The sequence below is a fragment of the Puntigrus tetrazona genome, chromosome 25, assembly GCF_018831695.1.
Source record: "Puntigrus tetrazona isolate hp1 chromosome 25, ASM1883169v1, whole genome shotgun sequence".
In the NCBI taxonomy this organism is placed as follows: domain Eukaryota; kingdom Metazoa; phylum Chordata; class Actinopteri; order Cypriniformes; family Cyprinidae; genus Puntigrus; species Puntigrus tetrazona.
Window position 1 is genome coordinate 1827585 of NC_056723.1, and position 10000 is coordinate 1837584.

A 10000-nucleotide genomic window follows, 5' to 3' on the forward strand; every position below is an offset into this window, starting at 1 on the left:
TTCTGGTTCGTTAGGAGAGGACGATATTTCGCTGAGACTTGAAAACATGGAATCTAGGGTGCAAAAACTTAAATTAGGGAGAAAATCGCCTTTAAAGTTGTCCAAATTAAGTTCCCTCCAACGCACGTAACTAATAAAAAAATTAGAAATGAAAAAATAAATAAATAAAATAATTTATTTTAAGTATATAATAGTATATCATTTAATTTATTTGCGGTTGAAATGTACAAAATATATTCCTTCAATGTGATATTTACCTATTATTGCAATGGTTTTTGGCATAAAAGAAAAATCAATCATTTTGACCCAAAATATCATCACCGACTGTTTTTATTTTTATAAATCCAATTGCATTAAAGGGGAATTTAAATAAATCAATTGCATTAAAGGAATTTTTTATTAATAAAAATTAATACAATGCGCATGATGCCCATTTTCCACAAATAGGGTCTTAATGAAAAGTGTGTAGCATAGCGTGGTTTTAATTTCTCACTGGTAGTGTAAAAACACCCTTTTACCCTGTCAAAACTGTTTTTATAAATACTAATTTAAATAAAATGTATATAATAAAATTTTAATTAATAAAATAAAATTATTTAAAAAATATTAATATTAATTTTTATTAATAGAAATTAATAAAATTAAATAAAATACGAATTTAAATACATTTAAATAAATCCAATTGCATTAAAGGGACCCCATTTTTCACAAATAGGGTCTTAATGAAAAGACTGTAGCATAGCGTGGTTTTAATTTCTCACTGGCAGTGTAAAAAACAGCTCTTTTCAAAACGAGCAGTTTTGTGGAATGTTCCTTTAAATGTTAATGAGTTCCGCTGACCCCGCCCCCTCTTCCTTTTTAATTTCTTCCGCATTCGTCGTGAAACCCGCCGATGATTAGGAGAGGCGTTTGGTGCACACGATACCAACTGGATACATCACAAATGTGACAAAAAAAATCAAAAACGGTTTAATGTGCTGTTCAAAACAGCAATGCATTGTTCGATTTAACCTGTAGGTGTATTTGCATAAAAACAAATCACTTCTGGATTTAGTCTCAGTTTGTTCGGATCTGTGTTTATTATAATTAATGGCAAAATAAATGCTTGCAAATGTAAACTGATATTTCCTCCTGATAAAAAACCCCCACAGAAATATCTGCTGAAAATAGTAGTCCTCTAATAGTTTTGACCACCAAAATAAATATGTAAAAACCTAAACTTTTAACTACCATTTTTACTCATTTATTTTGGTGCGCTCCCACACCCGTCCGCTAGGGGGCGAGCGCGTTCACCAAACGCCGTTCAAACATGGCTGCGTCCATCGCGCGGTCATGCTTTCGACTTCATTCACGAGTCGCGCTCAGAAAAGCGTCTTCCTCCAAGACTTCCTTCCACTGCTCTCCGTCCGGCAGAAGCGGGCTGCTCTCGTCCCTCCACAGCCGAGGCCTCTTGAAGGAGTCGTTCCCGGAGCGCGCGGCGCAGGCGGAGCTCCCGGATCTGCTGCGTTCCGCTCCGCAGACCGTTTACTGCGGCTTCGACCCGACCGCGGACAGCCTGCACGCCGGGAACCTGCTCGCCGTCATCGGCCTGCTGCACTTCAGAGCCGCGGGGCACGACGTGGTCGCGCTGCTCGGCGGAGCCACGGCGCAGATCGGGGACCCGAGCGGGAGGTCGGCCGAGAGGGAGCGCCTCTCCCCGGCCGCGGCGGAGCGGAACTCCCGCGGGATTCTGGAGAGCCTCCACCGGATCTTCGCGCACCACGAGCTCTACTTCTGCCCGGACGCGAGCAAGCTGGGCCGGCTCACGGTGCTGGATAACCGCAGCTGGTACGAGGGCTGGAGCGTGCTGGACTTCCTGGCGGAGGTGGGCCGGTGTTTTCGGATGGGAACGATGCTCAGCCGCCACAGCGTCCGGTCCCGACTCAAGGGCGCGGAGGGCATGAGCTTCACCGAGTTCTCCTACCAGATCTTCCAGGCGTTTGACTTCTACCGTCTGCATCAGCTGCACGGCTGCAGGATCCAGCTGGGCGGAACCGATCAGCTGGGAAACATCATGAGCGGACACGAGCTCATCCACAGGTAGCTTCTCGCTTCTTTCATCGGTTGCATTCGTGTGCATGAACTCTATTTAATTTGCACGACGTAAAACCAGGGGAAACGGACCGTGGAGGCGAAAAAAAATCATGTTTCTCTAAAAGACCGAAGCAATCGATCACAGACTTCTCTCTCAGTGCTTCTTCAAACCGGACATCGTGCAAAATTAATCATAAATAACCCTATATATATAAATAACCTGGCTATTTTATTACTCTTGACCTAACTTGTTCATTTAAACAGACCTAAAAGGGTGTCTTAAATATATCCGGGTTAAAGTATTACAGTAATATTAAATATTTGAATATAGCCACAAAGCAGGATATTGATCATAATCAGCAAATCAGTATATCTGAATGATTTCAGCACTGAAGACTGGAGCAACGATGCTGAAAAATTCCAAAATAAATTACATTTTAACATTTAAAGAGAAGAAAATTTTCGGTCGTAACCGTAATTCGCATTTTTACTTTGTTTGCTGCGTTTTAGATCAAAAACTAAAGGCGAGAGCAGCAGTGTTGCGTGGCGTGTTTTATTTTTGGCATTAAAACACCGTGCAGAAACGTCTGTTTTAGTGAAAAGTGTTTCCTTTCGGAGATGCGATAAACACACAAACCGGCACCGAATCGTCGATCTTGAAATGCTGATATAGTGGCACGTTTGGGATTTACGGTGACGGTCATTTAACTTCGTTTTCTGGCATTGTGACGCAGGAAGACGGGAGAGGAGGTGTACGGCCTGACGCTTCCGCTCGTCACCACCTCCATGGGAGATAAACTGGGCAAGACGGCTGGCAACGCTGTGTGGCTGAACAGAGATAAGACCTCGCCCTTCGACTTCTACCAGTACTTCCTCCGCCTCCCCGATGAGCGAGTGGAGGGGTGAGTGAGCTCCGCTGTCTTCTACGGTCGACTGTGACGCGATCGCAGGGATGACCGCCAAGGCCTTCTGCGCCCGCAGGTACCTGAAGCTCTTCACCTTCCTGTCTCTGGCGGAGGTGGAGAAGGTGATGGAGCGGCAGAAGCGGGACCCGGGGAAACGCGTCGCTCACAAGCGCCTGGCCGCCGAAGTCACCAAGCTGGTGCACGGGAAAGACGGCTTAGAGAGCGCCAAAAGGCAAGACGTATACGCTGTTACGTTGGGCACATGCTGACTTTTTGGGGAAAAGCTTTCTGTAAATGCATTCGGGGGTTTTCTGCCCTTTTTTATGTGCTGATATGTATACAGAGCGTGAGATTAGCATCTGACGGCGTTTCTATGAACGGTGTCAATACTAGAACGTGGCTAGGAGCAGCAATCAAATCAAATATTTTATCAAATACTTCACAGTTTAATAGTGTTATAATTATATTTCCTTTATTGATTTCGTTTTCGTGGTTTGGTTAAAACGGAGACAGAAAAGAAATACAAATTATTGTTCTAGTATCAATATTTTATATATATATATATATATATATATATATATATATATATATATATATATATATATATATATATATAGAGAGAGAGAGATATATAGAGAGATATAGAGATATATATATATATATATATATATATATATATATATATATATAGAGAGAGATATATATATATGTGTGTGTATATATATATATATATATATATATATATACTGTATATTTGTAAAAACATTAAAGCATATATTCATTACTATTATTATTATATATTTTAAAGTTCATTAGTATTATCAAGTATTAATACTTTTATTGACTTGCACTTTATTTTATTAATAATATTTAAAAATAGTAAAATTGTGAAAAAAAATATACACACATATATATATATATATACACATACACACACACACATACATATATATATTGTGTGTATATGTGTGTATATATATATACACACACACACACACATTACATATACACACACACATATATATAACATACATATATATATATATATATATATATACACACACACACACACACACTATGTAAGCAAAATTTTTATTGTGAATGTCATTAATCATTATTATAATATTTGTGTGTATACACATTCCAAACACGCTCAGTGTTAAATCTAGATAACTAGTACTAACTTTCCCTCCGTCCGTCACACAGATGCACCGAGGCTCTGTACCACAGCCGCATCGAGTCTCTGGAGCAGATGAGCGACACCGAGCTCCGGGAGCTGTTCCGCGAGGCTCCCTTCCACGAGCTCCTCCTGGACCCGGGGACGACGGTGCTGGACGCCTGCAGACGAGCGCAGGCCGTTCCCGAGGGAGCGCACGGGTGAGGTCATCACAGGCGGAATCCTAGCGCCAGCCTTCCGGAACCTTCCACTCAAATCTGATACATTTTGCTACTTTGTTGCTCTTTATTCCCTTTCAAGTGGCTCCGTCTGCGTCTTAAACGATGAAGAAAAGCGCTTGAAGGTTTGGTTGCGCTGGATGTTGACTAGTTTATGATCGTTGCAGGTACAGGATGATCGAGGACGGCGCAGTCTGGATCAACCACCAGAGGGCGGCGAACCCAGAGCAGGTTCTGCTTCCGGGCCGGCACATACTCTCTAACGGACTCAGCCTGATCCGAGTGGGGAAGAGGAACTTTTACATCCTGAAGTGGCTTAGCATGTGACCCCGGCGGCTTGGAAAGGCGCAAACCGAGCACTGCTGAGGATTTGTGAGGAATCCCGGCGCCCGCCAGCAGTGGTCAGCAGAGGCCTGCTTTGTTTCAGGTCTCCTCCAGCTCATCAAAGACTCGGAAATTATACGTCGTGTGAACGTCTGTGGATTATATCAAAGACGTGAGAACAGACTCGGCCTTGTTTTATTTGAACAAACTGCACGGTCTGATGTGTGACTATTTAAAAAAAAAAAAACGGGTTCCTTCAGCTCTTTAATTAAGTGTATTATGAGATTTTTTTTTTTTTTCCAGCTCGGCGCAATACGACGGCATACGTAAATAAAATTAAACATGATCAGCTGAAGTTCAAGTGAAGGACAGCTAGTGTGCTAAAAAATACTGAAGTCAACCATTTTCGAAAGCTAAAGGAGAGCATAATTGCATTGTTTATTGAAACGCTACTAGTGGAAACCCAATCATTTTCACCATAATACTGAGGAAAAATGACAGAATCGATTGATATTAACACAGAAGTGTTTTCGTGACGACTCCGAGCTGATGATATGGTTTATTTGTAACCACGGGATTTAAAAAAAAGCACCGTTTTTGCTCTTACTGCGTGAGAAACTTGTGTGATGAGAAGTTGCAAGCTTGCCTGAGAAGAGGTTTCGGGCCTCAGGTACAAACGATGCACGGTCGACTTCTCTGAAATCTGCAGGGTTTGTGTTTGCTCTCACTTCTTGTCGGGGACTAGTGCGAGGTCTTATCGGGGCGCTGCTGTTCCTGGAAGTGTTTTGGGCAACTTCAGCTTCTCGCTTCTAGGAACAAACGAAACTTTATTTCCACATTTTGAGGTTTCGGTGTCTCGCGTTTAAGCATCACCTTCGGAAACCAAACCATTTTAAATGCACGTTTTGGTTTATGCATCGTTTGTTTATTAACTGAGAACATCCTAAAGTGTCGAACACATGGAACAATATCTAAAAAGCCATTAATATTCAGCTGTCAGGCCTTGACCACACTGTTAGTAAGTCTTAGATCGAGTCTAGTCTATTACGGCGCATCTTAGTCACGTGTCCTGATGCAGTTGTACACTTTTAGTTTCGATTTCACCACTAATTTGTTGCATTTGCGCAAGGCTCCAAGAAATATAGATATTTTTTTACATTAAACGTCGCGTTCGATTACGATTCGTGAATGAATCGTTCGTTTGAAGCGAGTTTTATAAATGGTGAATCGCTCGCCTGTAGAAAAACCTCTGTATAGTAGGTTTCTTAAGCAAGCCCAAAAAAAACAGTCAACTTAGAGCAAATGCAAGTGGGGAAAGTATTCGAAACGTAACGATATTAGCGTTTAATAAACAAATAAACGAGTTCTGTGGTTTGTACCTTGCGTGAAACGAATCAGCGGTTCGTTTAGTGAACCGATTCCGAAATGATTCATTTGAACGAAACGACTCGTTCCAGGCAGAGCTGTGTTTTTGTTCAATTTCTCTCTATATTCTCGTGGTTAATCGCAGTTTTTAGTATAATTCCTGACAAAGCTGTTCTTCACTGAGAGTTTTTAGCATTTGCACAACATTTAATAGTTTTTTTGACTGTTTCAGACCTTGACTTGAACGTCACGAAGCGTCCGAGAGTGAATCGCTTGAAGCGAATCTGATCAATGATTCGGTAGAACCGATTTGAATCACTCGCCCGTAGGAAAACCTTATCAGAGTAAATCCAAAGTATTTTTTAGCCATAAAGAACCCTTTGGTCAACATAGAGCACACACATATAAACACGTACACGTCAGTGGTAATAAACGATTGTATTAATATCCTACTTAAAAATATAAGCATTTTAATAAATGTCCTATTTTATGAACCATATTGTGTTGCATAAAGGCATTATTGCTGAAGAAATCAAAAATCTCGGCATCCCGTACTGGAGAGATTTGTCTAACGATGCGCTCATCATCATCAAGGTTTAATTAATTAATAAGACGTGTTTTTATTAGGACTTTCCACGCCGCTAAACGAAACGAATCAACGGATCATCCAGCGAACCGATTCGCAAGTGATCCGTCCGAACGAATCGACTCGCCCCAGTCAGAACTCGGAGGCTCGTCGAAGTGTGTTTTTGTTGATTTTCTTTCTGTGTGTGTGTGTGTGTGTGTGTGTGTGTGTGGGGGGGGGGGAGGATGTGCGCCGAGAGAAGGCGGATCTCCGACGCACCAATCCGCGGCGTCCCCCTCGCCGTTTAAAGAGCCCTTTGTGTCAATCACGCGTTTTTTTTTCATCGCCATATTGGGTGCCGTAAAGCCTCGCCTTGTTATTTCTCTTCCCCTTTTTTACTACGACGCGCAGTTGACAGGAGCGGCCGTCGCGAGCGCTGCTTTTGTTTTGATGACCGTCGCGCGTCCGCGTTTTCCGCTCATGCGGCGAGTCTGCCTCGACGCCCGTCGCTTCGCATCGCGCTAACGCGGGAGGAGAACGCTCCGTGGCTTCGCGTTGTCGATTCGAACGCCGTGAAATGTCCAACGTTCGCTTGTCTAACGGCAGCCCGACGCTGGAACGGATGGAGGCGCGACCGTCAGACCAGCCCAAGCCGTCGGCGTGTCGGAACCTGTTCGGTCCGGTGGATCACGAAGAGCTAAACCGGGACTTCCAGCGGCACCTGAAGGCGATGGAGGACGCGTCGTCGGACGCGTGGGACTTCGACTTCTCCGCGCACACGCCGCGCACCGGCGGCAGATACCAGTGGGAAGCGCTGGATATCCGCTCGGTGCCCGGTTTCTACAGCAGGTCGGAGCGGGGCAGGGGCTCCGAGCTCCACGCGAGCTCCCCCGGGAATAATAACGACAACAACGTGGATGTTAACGGCAATCACGACTGTCGGGTAACGGAGCCGAGCGCGGAGACGCCCGAGAAAGACCGAGAGCAGCGGAAAAGAGGCTCCTGTCTCGGTATGCGCGGAGTCGTCTCATTAATCCATCACGAATTTTCAGATAAATCGCCGCTTATCCCGGAGTTGCGCGTGACCCCGGAGCGCGACTAGAGAGTTATTTATGAGGTTTGAACAGAAGAGCTCTCCGTTAACGCGTGGCTTACGGTTCGGCTGAAAGTCTGCGATCCGAGGGCGCCGAACAAAAAAAAAAAAAAAAAGTCACCTTTGAGGTCCGCCACCCGATCAAAAATGAAGATGCGCGTGGGAAGTCCAAAGATAGCTCGATATCCTAACGGGCACACGCGTAATATCTATTTGTGCCCGCTTTTGTGCTCCGGGGTCACGCGTCTGCACGGTCCGTTTCTTTGCGTCTGATTTGCAGTGTTTTAACGTGGTTTTTCTGTTTGCTCCGCGGCAGACTCGTCGCGTCAAAGCAAGCGCTCGCACCTCTGCGCGGACGAAGCGACCCGGACGCCCCGGAAGCCCCGGAAGCCCAGGAAGCACCCCGGGCCGACCCCCACATGAACCCCCTTCGAGGTGAGTGTCCGTCACCGGAGCCCGGGAAAGGGTTAACGCGGCGGGTTTTACTACGGAGGGCTCGAGTTTCCTCCGTGGAGCGCGCTTTACACGTCAGCGGTCTTTCACTCGTCTTCTGCCGTGTGTACGCGCCCGGTCGAGCGAAGCAGCGGGGCACCGGGCATCTGGAGAGCCGTGGCATTATTAACGAGCGCGTTTTGCTTCGGCGCGACTCGAAACGCTTCGTGAGCTCATTTTCCAGCGCGCGCGCGTGTGTTTTTTCTTATTTGGTTCATTCAGTTTTTTTTTTTTTTTGCGGGTTCTGGTTTGTGACTCGCGCGCAGATTTCGTTAAGAAGTGGCACGTGAGATCGTTGGGTGGCGAATAAACGAAAATATGCACAGGATATATATATATATATATATATATATATATATATATATATATATATATATATATATATATATATATATGTATATATATATATATATATATATATATATATATATATATATATATATGTGTATATATATATGCCGTTTACCTTGCAATTATAAACTATATCTACGAGTTTCTTGCATTTGTCAGGGGGGGAAAAGTCAGGATTGCGTGAGGTGAAATCAATGCACAGTCAGCATTGTGAGATTTTAAATGCTTTTTAATAAAAAAAAAAGTTTTTAAATTGATTGTGTGTTAAAACTATAGTGAGATGAAAACCAGGATTAAAAAAAGTCACTGTTACTGTTATTTTTTAAATTTATTTATTTTTTGTGCCAGAAACGACTACAACAGCAAAAGAAATGAGATTTGTCACGTTTTTGTTAATATCAAAATTGCACGATGCTGGTCAGAACTGCCAGATGAAAATATTAGTTTTAATTAATTGAACAATTGCGAAAAGTCAGAATTGTGCGCTTTTTTTTTTAAAGTCATTTTTACCATTTTAATTTATTTTTTTCAGAAGAAATGGCAATGAAAAGTGAGATTTTGTCAGAGGAGAAAAAAAAAAGTCGTAAACTATAAATATAAATATGTCCAAAACCTATAACGGTGTATTAAAAAATTGAAATTGCATCAATTAAAAATGACAAAATTACGTTAATAGTTGCAATAAGTGCTGGGGAAAAAAAATCGATACACAATGATTAAAAAAAAAAAAAAAAGCTCTGTCTAAAAGTATTTAATTTTTTTTTTTTAATTCTGAGAGGAGCATCAGAGTTGTTATATATTGTTATTTTTCTTAAAATTGCAAGGAGAAGGTCTGAGTACGGCAGTCATGTGATCTGAAGTGAGTGTATCGGTCAGGTCCTGTTATTTTCCCATGAAGCGTGTTTGTCTGACTCTCTGGTGTTTCCTGACAGGGGCCGGGGCCCACGGCGCGCCTTCCAGGACCTCAGTGCTTGCTCAACGACACTTACTTCTGTTTTATTTTGATTATTATTATTATATATATTTTTTTGTGGGGATCGGGAACCGGACGAGTGAACGGAGCAACGAGCGGAAAATAAAACATATCAACTCTAAGAGTGTGTTCAAGCACTGAAACAAACACTAAAGTTCTGGCACTCGAGAAAAAAAAAGAAAAAGGAGAAGAGGAGAAGAGGAAAAAAAAAGCGACTGCCTCGTAAAGCAGTGTATGTAGCAGTGTGCAATTAGGTTGAATTTCCTTTTTTGCTCATTTTTGTTTTTGTTTGTTTTTCTTACTACCTGTGTATATAAATATATATTTGTTCCTTTCCTCATGTAGCACATAATTAGTATTATGTCGGAAAAATTCTATTATTATTATTATTATATATTATTATTTTATTTTATTTTTTTTTCTCTCTTTTTTTGTTTGATTTGACTTGAAGAGCCACCGTTTTG

General features: G+C 42.6%; 2 protein-coding genes across 2 annotated transcripts in view; both read left to right on the plus strand.

The window, feature by feature from the left end:
- The first annotated feature begins 1145 nt into the window (after window positions 1–1145).
- yars2 (tyrosyl-tRNA synthetase 2, mitochondrial) lies at window positions 1146–6557 on the plus strand. The gene is made up of 5 exons (XM_043228017.1): window positions 1146–2079; window positions 2808–2975; window positions 3055–3210; window positions 4185–4355; window positions 4541–6557. Exons 1-5 carry the CDS (start codon window positions 1310–1312, stop codon window positions 4698–4700), a joined length of 1425 nt encoding a protein of 474 aa, XP_043083952.1. The 5' UTR covers window positions 1146–1309; the 3' UTR covers window positions 4701–6557.
- A 378-nt stretch (window positions 6558–6935) lies between these two features.
- cdkn1bb (cyclin-dependent kinase inhibitor 1Bb) overlaps window positions 6936–10000 on the plus strand; it is a 3634-nt gene continuing 569 nt past the window's right edge. Inside the window, exons 1-3 of the mRNA XM_043228018.1 lie at window positions 6936–7637; window positions 8037–8155; window positions 9496–10000. The exon at window positions 9496–10000 is cut by the window's right edge and continues 569 nt beyond it. Coding sequence (XP_043083953.1) covers window positions 7205–7637; window positions 8037–8143 — 540 coding nt within the window. The 5' untranslated portion in view covers window positions 6936–7204 and the 3' untranslated portion in view covers window positions 8144–8155; window positions 9496–10000. The remainder of the gene's footprint in view (window positions 7638–8036; window positions 8156–9495) is intronic.

Bases quoted from the DNA above. Each gene is read 5' to 3' on its own strand.
- yars2 (XM_043228017.1), top strand. From the start codon at position 1,310: ATGGCTGCGTCCATCGCGCGGTCATGCTTTCGACTTCATTCACGAGTC. The intron at 2,080-2,807 runs GTAGCTTCTCGC...ATTGTGACGCAG, and splicing joins GGACACGAGCTCATCCACAG to GAAGACGGGAGAGGAGGTGT. The intron at 3,211-4,184 runs GCAAGACGTATA...TCCGTCACACAG, and splicing joins GGCTTAGAGAGCGCCAAAAG to ATGCACCGAGGCTCTGTACC.